Source organism: Mesocricetus auratus, unplaced genomic scaffold, assembly GCF_017639785.1.
Source record: "Mesocricetus auratus isolate SY011 unplaced genomic scaffold, BCM_Maur_2.0 Super-Scaffold_4256, whole genome shotgun sequence".
NCBI lineage: Eukaryota > Metazoa > Chordata > Mammalia > Rodentia > Cricetidae > Mesocricetus > Mesocricetus auratus.
The window spans coordinates 1,232,860-1,255,404 of NW_024429182.1; the positions used below are offsets into that span (position 1 = coordinate 1,232,860).

General features: G+C 40.9%; 1 protein-coding gene across 10 annotated transcripts in view; it reads left to right on the top strand.

Annotated features, from left to right (window-relative positions):
- Nucleotides 1-765: 765 nt before the first annotated feature.
- Rab11fip2 (RAB11 family interacting protein 2) overlaps nt 766-22,545 on the top strand; it is a 68,793-nt gene continuing 47,013 nt past the window's right edge. For 3 of the 10 annotated variants that reach the window (XR_005875939.1, XR_005875940.1, XM_040742010.1), the window contains exons 1-4: nt 766-1,479; nt 6,611-7,053; nt 7,675-8,143; nt 12,823-12,864. Coding sequence is in view for 7 of the 10 variants with exons in the window: in XM_040742010.1 (XP_040597944.1) it covers nt 1,127-1,479; nt 6,611-7,053; nt 7,675-8,143; nt 12,823-12,864 (1,307 nt within the window). In the remaining 3 variants the exon portion in view is untranslated. The remainder of the gene's footprint in view (nt 1,480-6,610; nt 7,054-7,674; nt 8,144-12,822; nt 12,865-22,545) is intronic. The other 7 variants (XM_040742018.1, XM_040742005.1, XM_013124678.3 and 4 more) reach the window with 7 other exon arrangements.

Genomic DNA, 22,545 nt, shown 5'->3' on the forward strand with positions numbered 1-22,545 from the left:
CTGAAAGCTTTCTCTTGAAGACGGATGGAGAATGGCTGGATGAAGTGCGTATCTGTCACAGAAGAGCTATGTGCTTCAACACCATTCAAGGACACCAGGGCCCCGGGCCAGGCACACAGCACACAGCTGGGACAGATCCCCGCCTTCCAAGATGGAAACCGGTTCTCTCCCAAATTGCAGGCGTTTGTGCAAGGCCCAGCGCCGCCTCCCTGAAACCTCCTGTAGGCCTCTGCGGGCTCAAGCATCCCCCAGGCCGTCAACTGCCAGGCCTGAGCCACAGTGCCCACTGAGGGGTCTGGATCTAGGGCGAGCATCCCAGCCTCCAGCGTGTCCCGCTTCCCCGCCGCCGCCTCGTCGTCACGGCAACCAGGGAGGCGCTAACCCCACCCCCCCACCCCGCCCGGCCCCGCCCCCTCGCGCAGCCCCGGCTCAACATGGAGACCGCCAACCCGGAAGTGGCGCGCGCCGGGCGCTAGGAGCCGCGGGTTCCCCCCTCCCCCCCCACCTCAGGCCAGGCCTCGCCCCGTGCTGCCGCCGGGGATCCCCCCACCATCCTGGACGGCGGCTTCCGCCCCGCTCGCCCAGGCCTACGCCACTCTCTCGGGGGAGGAGCCGAGGCGAGGCTGCGCGGGCGGGCGGAGGGAGCCAGGCCCCGCGGCCGCCGACGGTTCGTATCAGCCGGGTCGGAGGAGGAGCCGGGCCGCACCGGGCGGAGGCCCGGCCGCAGGGGCGCCAGGCCCTGGGACGGTGGCGGCGACGCGAGGCGTCCGGCTGCGCGCGGAGGCCTGGACCGGGCGGCCAGGTGATGTGGACCCCTGTCCTTCTGCGGAAGAAAGGGACCCCCGCAGCGGCGGCCCCCGGCCGTCCGAGCCGGTCATTTTGACATCAGCCCTTAGGGACCTTGGGGCAGCCCCCCCATCTCCACCGCTCCCCCACCCCCAAGCTCGCTGAAGTGCCCTTAAGGATGCTGTGATCAGGGAACCGGGCTCTCCTTGCTTGCGGGAGGGGCACTGCCGGCGCTTTTGAACTCGGTGCAGGAAAACAAACAAACAAACAAACAAACAACATCCTCCCACCCCCCAAAAAAAAACCAAACCCGAAAAACATAACAAAATAAAACCCCAGAATGATGCTGTCCGAGCAAGCCCAAAAGTGGTTCCCAACCCACGTGCAGGTCACAGTGCTCCAAGCTAAAGACCTGAAGCCAAAAGGCAAAAGTGGCACCAATGACACATACACCATAATTCAGCTGGGCAAAGAAAAGTACTCGACTTCTGTAGCAGAGAAAACGCTGGAGCCTGTCTGGAAGGAGGAGGCCTCCTTTGAGTTGCCTGGGTTGCTCATGCAGGGCAATCCAGAGAAATACATTCTTTTTCTTATAGTGATGCACAGGTCCCTAGTGGGACTGGATAAGTTTTTAGGGCAGGTGGCAATCAATCTCAATGACATCTTTGAGGACAAACAAAGAAGGAAAACAGAGTAAGTTATATAATTTGTCTTGGATTTTGGGGCGCTTAAATATATATGGATGAACTGTTCTTGAATGTAGTATATTTGAGCCATGGGTCTTGGGAATTGCAATCGGATCCGGTTTTAAGCATTTCTATTTGCATGACTTTGAAGAAAAAGTACCTTTTCCTGTGAAATGATTTTTTTAAAGTGGAGTTATTAATGATCCATTATTTTTCCTCATTTCTGTGTGAGGTAGACACCTCTTAGAATATATCGCAGTGGATTTTAAGAAAATGAATACTTTTTATAAGAGGCCTAGAGCATGAACTAGAAAATCAGAAAATTAAATCTATGCATGTTATGGTCTGTTTGCTGAACACTGTTAAAAGGTAAATTACTAGTAAGGTCTGTCAAAAGATAAATTGCTGGTTTTAGAACTCTGTATTTCAGCATTGTAAACAGTCGGTCTTTATTTTTTTGCTTCACCAGTTTTCAGGGTCAGTACTTCTTGGTAGAGTAGAAAGTTGTTGAAAGAAAAAAAAAGTTTTGCAAGTCTGCACAAACATCACCAGTCTTGAGCCCACTGACATTTTTCCCTTTGAATTTGCAGTATAGTGGAGCTATTGTTTACTGAAGAGTGGGTTCGGCAAAGCCGGAGTGTTTAGGCCGAATTAACTGCTGTACGATTGGAGACAGTGATTAAAGTCTTGTGACGCAGTGGCTTAATGACCTCTTCAATGAAAACATGGCTTTTGAAAGAGAACTTTCAAGCCTGAGTTAGATATACTTAATTTAAGAAACCAAAATACAAATCAGCCCTAGGATGTTATGTCCCAAATTCAAACAAGTAGCTTGTTTGGAAAGGTGGGTCTCTGGCTCCAACCTTTAACGTACTTGGTTTTCTGCTCCAAAGTCATTGAGATGACTGGAGTTTCATGAGAGAAGGGTGAATGGAACTCTTTACTTTCCCCTCCAGCCCTGCTGTAAGTTTATCTACCTTCTAGAGTACTTTGTTTTACAATGATCATTTTAAGTTCATGTTAATTTCTTACATTTCAAAAATAGTGATCATTTTTTTCTTTTTTGTAAAAACCTACCTGCAGACTTCACATAATAGTAATTGCTTTTGTTTTGTTTGAATCAAGTCTTCATCTAAGATTTAGTGCGTGTAAGACAAAACACTAGAAATACAAGAAGAACAAAAGGCAAATATTCAATGAGGACATGAGAAAAAGTTTAAGTTGTGTATTTAATGGTTTTAAACTTCTTCATATTTAACAAGTAGCATTTTCTTTCTTCTGAAGGGTTCTTCATCAGATTTAAAATGAAAAGCGAATAATAGCCCGATCATTTGTCCCAAATTGTCAGTTTGGGGTGATTTAGTTTATACCCTGTAAAGTGTTTTGACTGTGAGATTTTAAGTATCTACAGCTTCAGATTTCTTACTGTGCTTTAAAACAGAACTTTTAATATTAATGATAATATACTAAAAACCTCTCAACTGTAAATTCCCCAAATTTAAGTAGGCCCAAGTGTGGATACAAAGATCCTGAGAATGAAATAGCCTTTTAAAATTTCTTGTTTTATTTCCATCTTTGGCAGCTTCGCAGTTACAATAAACTAGACCATGAACAATCTCTAATATCGTAGTCTGTCTATAAAACCAAAGAGAGCTTTTGGAGGGGAGATGCTTTGAAATGCTCTCAACAGAGCTTGCGATGTTGCTGCATACAAAGGGATTTTCATATGGTATTAAACCCTTAATATTTTTTTGTGGGTGACTAAATAGGAACTGTGTATTTGATGAGGTATCTTTATTGGTAATATTTCTAGATTTTTAATATATTTAATAGCTTCCTTTTCCAGCCCAGCTGCACATGTGGCATAGTAAGAGACAGACTTGAGCCACCAGTGTATTAAAAGAAAGGTATTTAATATTCTGCACATTGCTAAACCTTGTCAGCATATTCCCAAGGGCTTTTTGGAAAAGTGGAGTGAGTGATGAAGGCTACCATCTGATTGAGATGTCCCATGGAACTGCTGGGTGTGACACTTTGTACTTTTCGACAGTGAATAGACACATGTTTACATCTTGTCTTCTAGTTGTGTCATGAAAGGCAAAAAGTATTGTACTTAAAATTATTATTCTAACTTAATTTTCTACTTTGAATATACATATGTGTACACACACACACACACACACACACACACACACACACACACACACATTTTTCTCCCCTATGGAGAAGGGGGAAAGGCCTGAGCCAGATCCTTTGAGCAGACAGAGAAGTTTCACGTTTGCCTTCTTTTAATAGATGTCTGGGTTGGTTCTGGCATGGGATTTAAGGAAATAGCACAATGTTTAATAATAGAATGGAAAAATTGTTGATGCTGTTACAAAATATCCATTGTTTTTTTTAAGTAACCCAAGTAGGTGATATCCTTTTTCTCAATGCTCTTAAAAATTAATAATAATCAAAGTACCTGGAGTTAGGTGTGACTTGTGCATGTGTAGACTTTATGTTGTGTGTGTGTGGTGTGTGTGTGTCTATGTGTGTGTGTGTGTCTGTGTGTCTGCATTACACCTGCTTCCTGGCCTCTGGCCTCCTTATTGCCAGTCTTGTCCCATTTCTGACCACAGAGCACCAGTTGCTTGGAAATCATTCCCACATGTGTGGTAGTTTTGGAAATGGACCTGTGCCCACTGAAAATTGAACAGAAGCCATATACCATTTCAATCCAGCACTCTAGAGGTGGGAAAGAACAGGCATTAATCCAGCAACTCCCAAGTGCAGTGTCTTCATTTGTCTCTTTGAAGCCTGGGAAAACAAACATTATTTCAGGATTCTTGGAGTTCTTCTCATTAAGATCAGTTTCAAAACAGAATAGCTAAAGTTACTTGTCAGGCCTGCCCTTTAAATCAGTGTGTTTATCAGAGTTCTTTATAAGGTTTTGATTTGTTTGTTGTTGTTTTGTTTTTATACAGGGAGAAAGGAAAAATCCAGTGTATTTACACTTGTATTTAAATGCATTGTTGTTTTATTCTTTAAAACTTGCTTAGGTGTTTAGAATTTCCTACTAAAACCAAAGTGGCACAAGGCATATGCATGTTTGGAGTTGAATCTTGTTGATTTTACGAAGATGATTCTAGAAATAAAAGATAGAGTGAATTTTTAGTGTAAAGCAAGCTGTTCTCAAGGAGCTAACTCTCTTGGAGGAGAGACCCCCCCCCGTGTGCTTTCTGGTTAAATGCAGTATTCTGTAACGTGTGGCAGCCATGTGGTTAACCTTATTAACACACGCGCTTCATCAAGTAGGGACTAGCTTGTATTTTCTGCAGATGTTTTTCGTCAGCTTTAGATGTTTTCCTTATTGACGTCCATCTGACTTGGGGAAACGACTTGCCATTCTCCTTGCCTCAGTTTCTTTATCACCAGAGTAAAGGTGTTAAAGTAGATAATTCATTCTTCAAAAACTCTGAATTTTGACCACCTTTCAACCCCTTCCATTTTGGGAACCGTTGATATATTGTCTTCAACTTGGGTTTATCAACTTGTTATAAACTCCACATACATATTTTTGTTGCTTGTTTGGGGAGGGGGATACATTCTTATAAAGAGCATTCAATCATTTTTCACATAGCCTGATATTTTAGAGTATTTCTCAGGTATCACCCATCAGAAGCATTTCTCAGACCATTGAAAATGGCCCACTTTTCCAAAACCCCAAGTTAGCTCTGGGGTGTGTGGCATTGCCTCACCTGGGGGTGCTCTGTGAGCTCACGCTTGTATTGTTTGGTGGGCTCCATCCTGCAGTTCATCGCTGCCATCTCTTATTCCCATCCCTGTTTAGATGTTATATCATTGTATAACTTTTTTTCTCAGCCCAGGGTCTTAGAGTAACTCATTCCATCATAAATGTCTCTGTGTTAAGTAACTGTTTGTTTTGGCATCAGTATGGTTAAGTCCTGATTGATTGAATCATTCCAGTTCATCAAGGAAGCATGGCAGCATCTTGGAGCTGATACAGGTTGGGTATCTGCACTCTGTCCTTCCTGTGTGCCAGTCTTTGGGTCGATGTATAGAAGAAGTCCAACCGTATTTTAGCTATCCTGTTGTCAAACAGCAAGAAAAAAAAAGTAATATAAAATTAGGTCAGAGTTGCTTTGTAAAATCCATTGCACTCTACTAGAGCTGTGTTTAAATAACAGTGTGTCTTCAGAATGGGTGTCAGACTCCGTCACTAAATGATATGAAAACATTGGGGCAATATGCTGCGGGTTCAGGCTGTTTGCCCTGTAGAGTGACCACTAGTGATCCCAACAACTGGAGGATTCCTTGTGGATAAAAAATACTGTAGACAAAACCAAAACAAGTCCTGCTTCATATATAGTTCACTTACAAATTGACAGCATGATGCGAGAGAGTCCCGAAAGCTGGGGTCTGGCTTTGTTTGTAAAGTCCTTTTTACTTTGCAGAATCAGTAACTTTCTGGAAGGAGTTATTTGATATTTTTATTCTTTGAAAACTTCACAAGAAGACTTATTGTTTATCACTTCTTCCATTTTACTCATTTTTCATATTTTACTCAGGGAAAGGCTTAGATCCATTCTATATGAATATAAATATTGGTACTTTGAATTTAATGATATGTAATATTTCCACTGTTAATAAAATTCTTTTCCTATAAATCATATTTTGGGATAGGAGTTAAATATTTTATTTAAATGTCATCATTATTTGTCATTTTATGGTACTCAGAAATGATTGGAAGTGATGAATTACAGTTCCTGGCTCAGTGTCTTTGAATGTTAAACATATCCTTAGGCCATTAGTAACACTTGTCCCATATGGAAACATAATTAGCTATTGTTGATAAGGATGTTTGATGATGAGTTTTGAATTATGAGGGGAAGTTTTATCTAAAGCCCTTTACATACTCTCCTTTGGTCTGTGTCATTCTACAGAATTTAGGACCAGTTTGTTTGTTTGATATGTTTTCTTTTTAAACACTGAGTTAACCTAGAAATTTGTGGTTGACTGGTTCTTACTCAGTGTGTAGATAATGGGTAGTCACTTTACTTAAAAAGCTGCCTGGATATAACACAGCTTGCTGTTGCCATTATATGTTAAAACCAACTTTTTCTCTTCTCTTGAAGGTGGTTTAGATTAGAATCCAAACAAGGAAAGAGAATCAAAAACAGGGGTGAAATAAAGGTCAATATTCAGTTTATGAGAAACAATATGACAGCAAGTATGTTTGACTTGTCAATGAAGGATAAGACGAGATCGCCTTTTGCAAAATTAAAAGATAAGATGAAAGGGAGAAAAAATGACGGGACATTCTCTGATACATCTTCTGCAGTCATTCCAAGCACACACACGCCCGATGCCAGTACTGAGTTTTCAAGCGGTGAAACACAGATGAAATCCAAACCAAAAAAGCCTTTTCTTTTGGGTCCTCAGCGGCTCTCTTCTGCCCATTCGATGTCTGATTTAACTGGGTCCCACTTGTCTTCTGAAAAACTGAAGTCCAGTGCTGTAGGTCCAACACATCTTCTCAGTCGCCAGATAGATTCCTTTGGAGTTGTTCCAGAAAGTGGTAAGTGGCACTCAGTTCTGTTTATCCCTCCCTTGTATTTTATGTATTTGTATTTACATTATAGGCGATAATGAAATGAATCTTAGTCTTCACTCGTGGCCTGGTCTCCTTTCTTTTTTTTTTCTGTCATTTCTGCTTTTCAGAAGCTTGCAGCCAGGTTAGATTGGTAAAGTAACTTGCCTGGAAAGCAGGAGGACCTGAGTTCAATCCCCAAAACCCACATTCAAAAAGCAAGGCAGGTGGTGACGTGGTAGTACACACCAAAAAACAAAACAAGAAAAGCTGCAGCATATATCCCATCCCATCTCAGTGTTCCTAGAGAGAATGTCTCTATCCAGAGGAAAAGTCAAAGACTTGCCAACATGATCATTGTCAGCAGGTCCTTTGGGTTTACCTTATATTTTTCTCATGTGATGGTTTCTAAGCCAGTAAGATACCAATTGTCTCACAATACACTATTATTAGCCCATCTACAACACAATATCCCTTACCTAATTTTAAGATTGTTTTGATTGTTTTGAGGGTTAATATCTTTAGCTAATTGTTTTCATTCTGAAGCAGCAGAATAGTGTAATAGCGTATGTCACCCATCACCTACTAATGGGGGAAAAATATTTGTAGGAAGTCTCAAGTCTCCACACAGAAGAACACTAAGCTTTGATACTTCTAAACTGAACCAACCCGGCAGCATTGTGGACGAAGGCGAACCCTCTTTTGGAAGACAGAGTGACCCGTTTATAAATGTGACTGCTTCATTACCCCAAAAATTTGCAACACTGCCAAGAAAGAAGAATCCATTTGAAGAAAGCAGTGAGTCGTGGGAGAGCAGCATGAATTTATTTTCAAAACCAATTGAAGTAAGGAAAGAAAATAAGAGAGAGAAAAGAGAGAAAGTGAGCCTGTTTGAAAGAGTGACCGGGAAGAAAGATAGTAGAAGATCAGAGAAGCTTAACGATGGGGGATCTGATAGCCCCTGTGACTTGAAATCACCTAGTGCGTTTAATGAAAACCGGCAGGACTATTTTGATTATGAGTCAACCAATCCGTTTACAGCAAAATTCAGGGCTTCAACTATAATGCCATCTTCAAGGTAAGCTCACCAAGGAGGAGTGTGTGTGCTATTTAGGGAACCTTGTAACTGAAGGTGATAAATAGTCCTTTTAGATGCATGGATATTTTATATTCATTTAATTTTTTTTACCTAATTCTTTTCTAACAGTTCATCATAGACCTAAACATTGTTGCTTGCATATGTCCTTGGAATTGAATGTTTTGCCTTGGAAGAACAAAGTCTTCTTCCTCTTAACCCTTGTCTGCACCTATGTATGGGAGCCTGGAAGCCACCATAGATAGGTCTTGGAGAAAACAGCATAGCTTTTGATGAGACCCAGCGAGAGTGAATAAACCATGGTTATGAGTTCAATCCAGAAATGTGTTTCTAGGTACTTCCCAGGGATTAAATCATAGGCTCTTTGGGGTGCTTTAGTGAACCAATAGCAGTCAACACACTGTTCTGTATCAAAGATGGTGTATTAATGTTGTCATAATCGTTGTTAACTGTCCTTATGAAATGGCTGGTCAGAAATTCCTTTTATTCATGAATGTTTTCTGAAATCTGGTAACCCTTGGGGGTACTGTGAACACACTAACCAGAGCCCTGGGATGACAAGTGCAATCAGCTGAAGAAGATGGGAGATTTAAAGCCCTGGGTCCTTCCATGTGTACTGCTGCTTACTCCACAGCATCTTAAAGTCAGGGATTAGGGACCACAAGCAAAGATGAAGATGACCTTGAAATTTTTAAGTAATTGTGGAAGAACACATTAGAGGCAGAGTGTTTGCCATATAGTGGACACTTTCCCTCCCATTGTAAAGTCTAGAATATAGGCCTGAGCAGGAATCCTCACTTTGTAGTCCTATGACCTCTGTAGATCTCAGCATCTACATCTTTTGAGGCTAAGAAAATAATACTTTGTAGGATTTAGTGAGGGTAAATAATGCATAAAGGACATAGTACAAAGCCAGGGAAACTATAGATGGTCACTGCTTCAGGGTGAGCATCCTTGGTTTGAAACCTGACATACTTTTTTGTAGAAGTATGGCAGCAGTGTTAATGCTTTCATCATGGATGGAACTCACTTGAGTTTCAGAATTGAAACATTTGGATTTGGGCTTTTTGTATATAAAGTCTATGCATATATTCTAAAATCTCCCCACACCAAACTCTAAAGCATGTTGGGTCCCAGGAGTTTTCAGTAAGGGAAAGGTGACCTCTATCTTGATTGATGTATTATCCTGTATTGTTTTCTTTAAGATTAGTGCTTTTTGTTCTGCCCCACTACAAACAGAAGATGGAGCATCAGCAGCCCCTTGGGTAGGCCTCACTCTTGGGCCTCCCTCTCCCTTCCTCTCCCTCCTCCCTCCTTCCCCCTCCCTCCTCCATCCCTCCATCTCCCCCCTTTGTGTGTGTGTGTGTATGTGTGTGTGTGTGTGTTTTTTTTATGCTGGGTTAGAAAAAAACCTTGCACTTAAAATTGCCACAGGGAAGTGCTCATTTTTTGTTGGTTTGTTTTCTTTTATTATTAGATGGTGATTTGTTGTGGTTTTAGAAAAAAATCATTCTATGTGTATATAGATTATACTTCGGAGAAACAAATATTTATTTTTGCTATCAGTAATCAATTGAAGAGTTCACAGTGTTGATGTGAAGTTCTAACATGCTGATATTTGATGTGTTAATATTTTATCAAATCCTAAGTACAGGCATAAATAGGAGTGTCCCCCACCCCCTTTCTGAACATTTTTATTTTTTGTAGGAGATTGTTGACTACAGTTGTTCAAGATAACTTAGAAATTGGGTAATCTAATTTTACAGTGAAAAGCAAGAAAAAGTGAACTAGTTGGAAAATAATGTCTGAAAATTATGCTATCATATGAAAAAATAAGAGTCCTAAAGTCTTTAATGCCTTGGGCTTCCATGGGCTTTAATAGAGAAGATGGCCTTCGTAGATTTCAGCTTCACTTTGTTTTACTTAACACTACTTTTACCAAAATTAGGTCTGTGTTATGAATTCTATATATGAAGTATATAAGACTAGATTTTAAAAAAGGCATTTTTCTTTGTGTTTATGAGGCTATAGAAATGAGGACAGAACATACATTCCTGGAAATTTCTCTTTCTGTGTCACAGTCATCTTTCCAGTGAATTAAAACGTTTGTAGTTAATGGGTGTCTCTAGTTAAAGCACAAAACAGTTGCATATAAATGGGCTGAATAAAAAGGCTCAGTTCTGAGTTTCCAGCCAGCAGTTTAGTGTGGGTGGAATTTGAGAGGCTATTGTCAGCAGAGTGTCTAGAATTCCTCTCCTCCAGTATCATCCCTCAGCTGAATCAAGCAATATCCAGACCAGGGCTTTTGAGGCTACACAGATCATGTATTGTGAATTATTTTTCCAGTATGCAAAGTAACACTTACTTAGAGATCTGAACTTTTGTGACCCATAGTTTTGACACTACTGAGTCAATTCAAAGCACAACACATTGTCATGAAACTGGCATGTGAACTGGCACGCCTAGGATTTCAGGAGCATGGGAAGGAACTGTATCAATATCCTCTAAGTGATTAAGCATGTGACTAGCACTGGAGAATTTTCTTTATGTTCTTCCTTCTTCAGTAACTAAGAACATAACTTTTAGAAGTCAAAGGTTTTCGTTTTGTGTATGTAACATCTGCCCGAGGAAAATCCACACTGGAAACCACAAAACACACTTCATTTTGCATCTTGAAATTGTTCCTACAACCTTGTGGAAATCTGATGAGGAAGTTAGTCAGGCTGCATGCTGAGCTGAGTGGAGGGCAAGCTTCCTCCCTGATGTCCACTCTTTCAGGGTTCTTCCTGGTGACTGCTCTGCTTCCCAGAAGCCTTTCCCACTCTGCCAGAGAGAAATATTGGCTTCTAGGGCTCAGAGTTTCCTAAATCAGTCTAATCTTCTGAAGGAATAGCTTAGTCACTTTTTCCTTCCACTGTCACGAGTAATTTAAAGGCAGGGCCTGCATTTCATTCATCTTTTTTACCTTAATCTCCAGTGTACTGCTTGGTAGACAGTCCACATTAGAAATTTTGAACATACACATGGTAGTAAAACAGGTCCTAGAAATGTCCTTTTCATTCTGTCTGCCTCCTGCTTCCAGCCCAGTGTGAGTTGTGGAGATCTTATTAATAGACTTAAATGGATCCAAAAAGATTGATATGTACATTTTTACCTCAACACTATTTAAACTAGGAGAGGCAAGCAGGTGTGACAACATACACCTGCTAGCCTAGCACGCAGGAGGTTGAGGCAGCCTGGGCAACTTAATGAGATGTTATTTCATAATCAAAAAGTTTAAATAAAGAAGAACAGATATAGCTCATTGGCAAGGGTGCTTGCCTAGTGTGCGCAAGGTCCTGGGTTAAGTCCCCAGTACTAACTTAAAAAGCTGAGTTTTATACTAATATGTAAGATTTATGACATGAGCCAACATTTCTAGGGTCTATATGACAGGTAGACTAGGTTATCAACTGCAATCTCAGTGGCTTAGTGCAGGACATTCTTAGAGAATGGGGTAAATAGGTGCTCTGTGGGGGTTTAATATGGAGCTAGGCGTCTTCCTTCTTGTAGTGCTCCCATTGTTATTTACCTTCAAGGGTCAGTGAGGCACACCCGGAGAGGTGGGGGCCATCCACATAGTGTATTGTCCCATGCTAGGACTGGGGTCATGAGTTTGCATATGTCCCTTTGGCCAGAGTTCAATCAGGTTCCATCTTTACTGCAAACTGTTAAGAAGTTGGGTTTAGCTGTGTGACCAGAGGGGAATGGACTTGGCTTAGTATACAGCATTGTGCAGGTGAAAGACACTAGTTCAGTTTCTACTGAGATTGTAGATGCCAGTTAACACTTAACGTCTGTCAATCTTCCCCTGCTCATGAACATGAAAGTATAGTTATAATTCATGTCATTTCTAGGAAAATGTCAGATGGTATTGTTTGTGCTTCAGAATTGTTCCTCTTGCCTTTTGTTGGCAAAAATCTGAGGAAAGTGTTGATAAATTTTATTATCAACATATTCAAATACTAATTTGTGTTATGGCTTCTTAATTGTAAAGCAGTCCCTTTCTATACCAGCAAAACATCATTTTTAAAGAGCAGATATGTCTTTGGGGTTGCGAGTTTTTAAAAGGCTGTTTACAATAATTGTTTTTTAAAAACATTATAAATGATGTGAATAGTGGAAATGGGCAAATATGTTCACACAATCAGTGTTGTTTTTCAGATGAGTCTTGTCTCACTGTGTGTCACAGGATGGGCTGCACTTGAGCTCCTCCTTCCTCAGCCTTCCAAGCGTGGAGGCTTCAGCTGAGCACCTCCATAGCCACCGCTTGGTTGTGTGTTCTGCACTTGAGTTTTGAGCATGCGACTGTTGTGGCTCTGTACAGAGGCAGTGTGAGAGCTGTGTAGTACATCTGCTTCCTTCTCTGTAGTTTTCTGCTTGCCCTCATTGTCTCTTCCTTGCCAAGAGTAGGGACTGACCAACGAGGCCTTGGCATCTCTGTCTTGTTGACTGTTTCTGTAAATGACATTTTGTTGGGTTACAACCATCCTCATCTTTGTGTGGGTGTTTGTTGCTAGAATGAATGAATTAAATAATATATGTCAGAAACTTATGACCTGCAGAACCAATATTTATTCTTTGGCCTTTTTTTTTTTAACTTTCATGCTTTCACTATGCAGTCCATGTTGGCCTCAAACGCCTCTTCATTGTTGGAATTACAGGTATGCACTACCACACTGGGCTTTATTCTTTGACCTTTTCCAGAAATAGTTTGCTAACATCCATACTAGCTGAGTAGAGATTAGCCTGAACCCTGGAAGGGCACGGCACCTGAAACAACCTTTACAAGAAAGATGCTCCCAGAATTAAGTGGCTAAGATGTTTCCATGCAGTCACATTTACCATTATTTATCTTTCTGAGTGAGCAGTGGATCAAAATGCCTTCTGTTCTGTTTAAGAAAACTCAGGTTAGAAATGCATAAGAAGTGTGGGTCTAAACAGAAACCCCAAACACTTGTAAATGTTAAGGTTTGTCATTTTTTAGCCTTCTCATACTACCCAACTTTTCTTCTTGCCCAGCTTCCCCACTCACCTTGGGAAGTTAATTTCCTTCGTGGGCCTCTCTGCCTCCACTCGAAAAATGGGACAGGAAGGGGTATCACAAACCCTTCTTTGTGCAATGCTAACAACACATTCTCTCCTGAGTAGGATCCTGGTGTTTACCTCCTTTGGGCTTGTTCTGATAGAGGATTTGGAATTTCCATCAGATGCTTATGTCTGGGTCTTTGGATGTTCTCTTGAGTGCCATGCTAGTTTTGTTGACTACCCCCAACCCTAGCCTCTTCTCATCTGGGCCAGTGAGAATGAGTGTTGGCTCCTGTTTCACTTTGTCTTTAAACTGTTGGATCTCCTTTCACATGAAGTATGAATCTTTTCATCAGTGTGCCTTGAAGGAAAATCAATGCTTTAAAAACTTCCCATTGATGATCAATCAGCCAGGTTTAAAACTTGCTGATCTGAATTGTATCCTTCTTGTCATACATATTCAGTTTTGACAGCTGGGAGTCAGGAGTTGAGCTGATAAACTCAGATTTCAATGGACCCTACCTAAGATAGAGAACACAGCAGGCAAGGCAGCCTGGTTAAACAGATTCACAAATGGGAGATTCCATGAGTTGGAATAGGTAAGAGGTACCTGACTGTATTGGGCATTGAGGACAAAGCTGACCCGTGACTGGTGTTTATGGGTACATAGGGTGAACCGTTTGTCAGGATACAGATGAACCCTGGCATCAGTTGTGATCAGTGACTCAAAAAGCATGCTTAGTCATTTGAGGAGATGATGTGTATACCCCATGATGTATATTTTCCTGAGGAGGTCTGAAAAATGTCAGACCTCCACCTAGGTATGGGAATTCTTTAACTCCATGGTGAAAGTTACTTCCTGTCTTATTTTAGCAAACATATAACAACAAAAACTACTTTTGTCTCTCACATCCTGGGTTGGTACTCCACTACTGAGCTATATCCTCAGCTTTCTTTTTACTTTTTACTTTGAGACAGGGTGTCATTAAGTTGCTTAGGGTGGCCTTGAGTTTACCACAGACCAAGTTGACCCTGCAGCTATGACAGTCTGCCTCAGCTTCTAGAGCTGGGATTATGGGCCTGTGCCACCAGGATGTTACCTAGAGCTTTTAAATACATAAGTAATAAAAACCTGCTTTATGTGAGGAGCTAATAAAGTCAGAGAACAAGAAATAATGCAAGCATTTTGTTTGTCTTGGAAATGTAGGCTGTCTGACGGGCACAGAAAACATGTTTTACTTCTTTCCTTTCTGCTTTATTTACAGCTCTACACACTGGGTAGCCTTTGCTCAGTCGCTGTATGATAACCTAGTAGTGAGCTTTATATTTTGTTTATGGGATTTTTCATTTGATTAGGTCATATATTTCACTTGTATTTGGTCATCAAAGAGCCTTCCCAGACTTCCTGTGTTCTTCCTAACCAATGATCTCAGGCAAAATATTTTTTAGGAAAGTATAGAAATAGTATATAAGATAAAGACATATTTGTCACTAATAGTTTGCAACTTTACTGACAGTATTCCTTTTCCTTTTGAGATCAGGTAGCTTTCCTTTCCTTTCTCCCTTCTTTCCCCAACCCCTTAACTGATCATTTCCTGTTTGTGTCACATCATTCTTTGGAACTACAAAATATTAGTTACCCAGAGTGTATGTTTAAGTGTCTAACTTCCACAGACCAAGGATCACCACGAACTGTTACATGTAGCCATTATCAGGAAGCTGTAACAGGCCTATAAAAATAGACTATTATTGTAAGGTTGCATTTGTTTATTTGAAAAAGTAAACAAGTAATCCTAAAGAAAAGGCCTTATTCATAGTTGTTACATCTTCCTTTCCAATGTCTTCTATGGACTGTGTGTGTGTGTGTGTGTGTGTGTGTGTGTGTGTGTGCGCGCGCGCGCGTGTGTTTATTTAAAGTAGTCCTTAGCATTGTAAGCCTTACTGTGTATAAGGCTTTATTTACTGTGTGTTCATATTTGTCTGAAGATGACTTGCCTATTATAGTCTATATCATCTCTGTGTCTGAAAATCTGCAGTCTCCTTGAGACTGTGAATGTCAACTTTGGATGATTTTTTTAGAGCCCTTAATCCATTAGTGGCCAGGGATTTGCAAGGTTTCCCATGTAATGGTGACTGGGAGTGAGAGGCATGGGTGTGATTAGTTCCCACAGCACTGACTGGAACTTATGTGTGATTCCCCAGAGATGACTTGAAACTTTTCTACCCTTTGTCATCCTAATACTCATTATAATGGCTCTCATTAATTGGCGCATCTCCCATTGGGTTAATTTACAGATACCATCCATGCCATCCTTTTGCTAACTCTCTAATGCAAATTGATATTTATGGTCTTTAAAATTGAAAACAAAAAATATCTGTAACAAAAAAGACAAACTTTGCTAAGTTTTCCTTCTTTATTTTTTTAAGATGAGATATTAAGATACAGAGAGATTATGTGTGAGAGACGAGGAAGCAAACACACCACAAACCCCCATAAAAAAAATACTGTAGGCTAATAAACTGATGTGAAAATTTCTCAATTTACAGCACTTGACAGGTGCTAAAAGAAAAGCATCTTTAATTTTAATGTGTTGTTAGGACCTCTTTAGAGAGACTGTACAAGTTATTAACAAGGTCCTCCGAGACAGGAGACGGGTAATTAACAAGACCTATGGAGATATAGTTTAGGTAATTAACGAGCTCTTAGGCACTGGACACAGGATAACACGTGCTGAGTCCAATAGTTAAAGAGAGCAGGTCGTTATGATATGACCAAATGAAAGGAAGAGCCTGTACCTCCTCTAGAGCTTTCTAACAGGACAGTACTAAGATTACATTCCAATGACCCTAGTATGCTAATTTTTATAAATCAATACATAACCTTTTTATTAAAGGTAGTATTTGAGGGAATTATTTCTTTGTAAAATCAAGAAACATAAGAGCTTGCTAGATGGAGGTGGATGGTCTTTGCTAATGATGGCACTGAACTGTGTAGTTAGAGGAAAATCTTTCAGAAGGACATACTTTGTATGTTTCTCGATGTTTTAAACATCATTGGTTGAGTGTGTTTTTTACTCGTGGCCTCTTGTCTAAAATTGCCTATTCTAGATTATCTTGCTCCTCTGGTGATTTTAAAATGGTCAGACTTTCACCCAGAGAAGAGACCACACTCAGGGCAGTTGGTTTTGACATCCTAGCCTAGGTTCCTTCCTTCAGCTCTCTTCTAAACCTCACGTTTGAGAGTTGCTGTTACCAGTTGCAAATACTTGGTCTGGTTATTTCCATATAGCTTTGATATTGGCCTGTAGTTTTGACTCAGAAAACTCCCAGGCAAGCGTTTTACTACAAACGTGTTGTATTCTGGTAGGTGTGTCCAACTAGTGGCCACAGGCCATATAGGCTGAGGACAGCAATAGTGTGAACCTGACACAAAACCACAAGGGTAAATGCTCTTGAGGAGTTTTTAACTGACTATGTGGTTCTTGAGCATGACCTTTGTAGATGACATCATGTCCGGATGTCAAAAGCATGGTATGCCTGGAAAGTTTAATGAGTTTCTAATGTTGCATGACCTGTCTCAGTATAGCTCTTGCAGGATATCAAGATGAATATGTTTCTGAATTTCAATTCTGGTGATCAGATGATAACTTTCTCTCCCATATTTTCCATATGAAAGAATGTGGTGGTTTAAATGAGAGTGTGTCCCATCAGCTTGGACACTTGGTCTTCAGTTGGTAACATTGTTTGGAGAAGTTAGGAGGAAGTATGTAACTGGGGGTAGGATTTGAAAGTTTAAGGGCTAGCCTTACTCCCATTTCACTTTCTTTGCTTTGTGTGCTTGTGGTTGAGCTATGAGCTCTTAGCTTCCTGCTTCTGCTGAAGGAGGCTTACTGTGATGTCTGCATGCATAAGTTGAATGTGTTTAGGCTTCGAGAGCATTTTAAGGTGGGCTGTGATGTGGTGGAATCAGTGTCTTAGTCCAGTGCTAACATGGAGTGCCTGTGGGGAAATAATGGAAAGGGGATGATTGAGGTTGGGGATAACTAGTTAGTTAGGAAGCTGTGAGCCCTGATGTGCTTTGGGTGGAGAGGTGGGGAGTGCCTTTTGAGAAACACTTCTGCACATTCTCCTACTTTTGAGTGAGACAGTGGCAAAGGGTTGGTAAGAGGAGAAAAGGAACCAGTGTAAGGATGCATCCCAAAAGTGGAAGCCAAAGGTGATGGGGTGTGTGTGTGTGTGTGTGTGTGTGTGTGTGTGTGTGTGTGTGTGTGTGTGCGGAAGGTCAACACTGGGTGTACTCTTTAATCTCTCCCCACCTTACTTTTTGCATCAGGGTCTCTCACTGAACCTAGAGCTCACCAATTTGGCTACCCTTCTATCTTTGCCTTCCTAATGATGAGGTTCAGGTGCACGTTCTGGGACTGTGCTCATCTGTTATGAGTGTGCTGTGGATCAGAACTCATTGGTTATGCTTGCATGACAAGTACTTTACCACCTGAACTGACTCCCCAGGCCATCATGTGTCTTCAATTTGACAAGATAAAACATTTTTGAAGCTATTTTGTTTCATGGAACAATGTTATGTATATGGTTTCTGAATCAGAGTTGGGGTATTAGTCTTGATGGAGAGGTTTGAGGTTTTAGTTTTTGTTTTTTATCACGAGATGATGTTTATTTTTGTCTTTTTTTCAAGTATAGGGACTGTGTGTTTTGAATTAAAAGTAGCAAGCTAGTATGAAAACATTAACAGCTCTTGCAAGTTTGTTTTCCAACACTTGAATAATCTTTGGCTTCTTTGAACACAAGAATGCAAATTTCAGTAACTTTAAAGATTTTATGCATTTAAAGTGTTTTCATCTTATCATTATAATGACTATACACATTGCTCTCCAGTGGTTCTGGCTTTTCCAAATCTTTCTCTTCTTAATCTCCTGAGAGTCAGTCACTGTGGGAATAACCTTGCTTCTTAAACATATAGCCCTCATTTATTTTTGTACATGCTTCCTCTCCAGGCCTCTGGTTTCTGTGCCGGGGACATTTCCAGCTGGGCTCTGTGACCCCATCACCTGATACTGCTTTCATTTTATTGTTGATAAAGCTTCACCTTTTGAAATGCAGGCAATGTGTTTATGTATTATTTATTTATGGTAGTAACTGCAGTAGCCAGATTGTCTGAATATCTAATGATGATGTATAAAATAGACCAAAAATTATTGTTGTATTCATTTACTCCATTTCTAGAAACATTAGGATCTGAGCATATGGCATAGGTATCTTTGAACTACTGTTTGAAGATAAGATATTCCTCTTTGAATTATAATGAGTATAATGTTATTATATAATTATGAATAAATAGCTAAGTTTTTATTAGGTGCTAGATGATATTTTAATGTGTTTTATATACTTATTTTACACTTGGAGATAAATTTCATGAAGGGACTAATGCCATTTAAATAGCTGATGTTTGAACATGCTTGGTTTTCTTAAAGTTCATGCCCCCAGATGTTCTGTATGCTTCACAAGCCTGTGTAAAGGTCTCTGAGGAATGGCAGTCTGAGGGTATGAGCTACATGGCCAAGGTCCTAGTGCCCCAACAATCAGGAGGGTCATGAAAGAAATGACCTGTCCCCAACACAAAATACAGTATGCCCTATAGAAGTACAGGACATTTGCCATGGAAATGAGAGAAAGGAGCACTTCAGTGTACTAAAAATTGGGGTAGGCTTTCCTCAAGGCAAATGTCTCTGGCCGTGATCTTGACCACTGAACATAGATTGAGAAATGAGTTGATAGACACACCCATTTTAGTAAACAGTAATGAAGATATGGAAAGTGGTTAGAGAGCCATGTGTGGTGGTACACACCTGTTGTTCCAGCACTCAAGATGCTGAGGCACAAAGATCACGAGTTCAAGGCCATCCTTTGCCACATACTGAGGCCCTGTATCCAAAACCACTAAAGAGTAAAGCAAATGGGGAAAAGGTTATTTGATAGGTTTCAAAGGAATAGTTTCTAAATAGTGTTTTAATACTATTTGAATGATGAGTTCTTTATTAAAAACTGAGCAATCTCACCGTTTCTTCTCTAGCTAGAGTTAGGGAGCTACATTCCATGCCTGTCATTCTCTGCCTAGTAGGTTCCCAAGGAAGTGCTATTGCTATTGCAGGCTCCCAATGCTCCCCTTTTAATAGGTGCAGCAGCCCAGCTTTATTTCAGGGACACTTTGTTAGGGAGCTTGGTAGAGGAAGAGGTGTCCAGCCAGTCAGGTATTTTGTTTATCAGAGACTTACAAACATGGTTCTCCATATCATTTTTTTATCTTCAAAGAAATGAATTGTCTAAAGCTATGAAAAACGAAAACCACACTGAATGCGATTTACATTTTGATTCAGGGTTATATTTGATTCTTCAGCAAAGAATTTCACAATGTACTATGAAAATAGAACACTTTGCAGGGAATATGGGATAGGTACAAGTTCATAATTGTAAGTCACGTTTGGGTTTGCATCTTTGGTGAAAAGCTGTAGGTCTTGTACATTAGCCTTTCACTGTGAAATAGGATACTCTGATGGGGAAGAGATTAATGTGGCATGCAAAGCGCAGAGGTTGGTGCTGGACACAGAAATGGAAAAGGTCACTCTGGCTATGACCTCACTGCACAGCATCTACAGAACACTTGACAATTGTGCTAACTAGATTAGCTGGAAACACTCCTCCAAGTAGAGTGTATGTTCCACTTTAAAGAAATACTAGAGTTTATTAGAGAAGGCAGCTCCAGTTGTCATAATAAGAAGGATAAAGGACATTTATTGAGAATTTGCATCATTTCAGAGTCCCTTTTGAGAAGATCCCTGCCTTAGGAAATCTGCTCACAGAGTTTCAGGACTCAAAATTCCCTCATCTAATTAATGTAGTGGTGATTGCATTTCTTATGCTCTGTTATTGTGGTGCTTTTAGTAATGACAAGCATTTCTCATTGTACATAAAACATAAAATGAGAATTTGAATGTTAAATATCTTACATTGTAGTCATTTTACAGGAATTAGTGGGACCTTAAAATGTTATCCTCTTGGGCCTGCACCTTTAGACTACCAAAGTTCCAGAAGAAAGGTTCTTGTTTTCACACTTATTAGAGGAAGGTCATTGCCTTTATTTGGTTATGGTGATTCTCCTCATACAGGAATTCCATTGTTACTGAGAGGCAAATGATACATAAGGTGAAGTCTGTCTCTAAGGCTGTAGGCAGATAGAGTCAAAGTGTGGAATTGTCCTAATGAATGGTACAGTTGGGAAGTGCTATCGGGAATTAAAACTATAGGTGAGATGAGGTCCAGTGCTGTGCATGTGGCATCCCAACGTTCAGGAGATAGAAGCAGAGGATCATGAATTCAAGGCCAGGTGGGCTGCGTAGCAAGACCCTGTGTCAAACCAACAGCAAAGAGCAGAAGTGTAAGTGAGCAGAGTCAGTCAGTCTGGGGATAATGGAAAGGGGAAATGGACAGTCTCAAAGGACGGGTGCATAAGAAGATCTGGGGAAAGAGCTCTGATGAAGGGAGAAGGCTTTAAAAGCTCTCAGGGACCCAGTGTGTCTAAACCGCCAGCGGTTGGAGGTAGTGGTGGCACGAGCCTGGCTTACTAGCATATCATGGTTTGACTTTAACACCTAGTTCTCTAGAGAGCGAGGATTCTTCAGCACGGGCGTGAGGTGACAGATCCTGCTTAGGAAATTGTTACCTGTGCCTGAGTAGGAAGAGACACAGGAACTCACCAGTGCCAGTGAGGCCACATTTCAAGTGTAGTGCTAGATTCTGAAAAAAGAATACAGTCCCCCCCCAAAAAAAACCCTGAAAGATCAACATTGTGTGGTGCAATTTTCATTATACAGTTTAGAGCAGCCCAACAGTGGGAAAGTTGTAGCACAAGAAACTTTGGATGTCAGCATTGGTTATAGCTGCAGTTTTTAACTGGTGGGAACCAGTATTTTAACTGTTTTCTAAATGAAGAAACTTTTAGAAAAATCTGAGTAGTATAGAATAATCCATAATTTCTAGTGAGATTATTCATATGTCTGTAGGGGCAAAGAGTTTTTCCATATGAAACTCTGTATTTTCTGATAGACGTAGATTTTTCAGGCAGACATGCTACTGAGGCAGACTTGGTTACTGTGCATGTCTACTGGCTGGGTTTCTACAGTCCTGCTGAGTACAATTGTTCACTGTGCATGCCTTTGGACTGGACTTCTCAGCCTGGGGGCTGAGCAGGTAGAACTCTGTTGCTCCCACAGCTGTGTTTCTGCAGAGTTAGCAAAGGAGCCCATGGTTTTGTCACCAAGGAAGGGGCTCTGAGAATTCACTGCTTCTTGAAGGCTTTGCAGAGATGACTGGAGATGTGAGTGCTGTGGGCCAACACCCTCCCTGCATGCTGTTATTGAACACCTGAAGCCTTGCTGGAAACCAGGGGGTGCCACAGCTTTTCTCCAGATATGACTTGTCCCAGTCACAGCCAGCAAGTTTGTGTCTTGGCTGGGAGTGATGTGGAACCCTCTAGCATTTTTAAGCTGGTTTAAAGGATGACAGGATGCTTCCTCCTCCTCAGGAGTTCAGATTCTCTTCCAACCTCTTCAGAGGATCAGGCAGCTTTGGGAGGCTGGGCTGCCCTTGATTTCATGGGTAGATGGAGACCGTGTACCAGTCCAGTGAGGGGCTGTTGGAACATTGTTTGTATTACTCTGTCCTAATTCTCTGTTTTGCTTCTGAAATAAAAGGGACTACTTTCCCTTTTTTTTCACACTAGTAGTGGGTGTGTGGCACAAGCAATGGCAGGCCAAGGTCTCTTCAGAGCACAGATAAGCAATACTGTTTCCTTAGTGACAGAAGAGTCTTTATGCATCAAGAGAGGCATGATGGAATTAGGGAGTAAAATGCCTGAAATTGTCAAGTTCATCTTGACATGTCAGGGAAGCTGTGTGCATGTTGCTGGATTTATTCTTCTCATGTATTAAGGGTACTTAAGAGAAAAAAAAGATTGAGGGGCTTAAAGGACTGGGTTTGGCCTCCACGGGGCTTATATGTGGGAATCAGGAATTGCTGTACTGTCTTTGCAACAATTCCTATTCCTTTTCTTCAGCAGGAGAAAAAAATGAGTTAATAAACTTGATTGACTATTAAGTTCTCGAAGCCTGCCTTTCTTTTGCTATCTACAAGTCCTCATGTTCTAGGCCTTTCTCAAGCAGCAGCTAGTATTCATTATAGAAAAGCTTCCGGTCTAGATTTGCTGTCTGTGACCTTTGGTGTTACTGACCATGGTTTTTAATTGT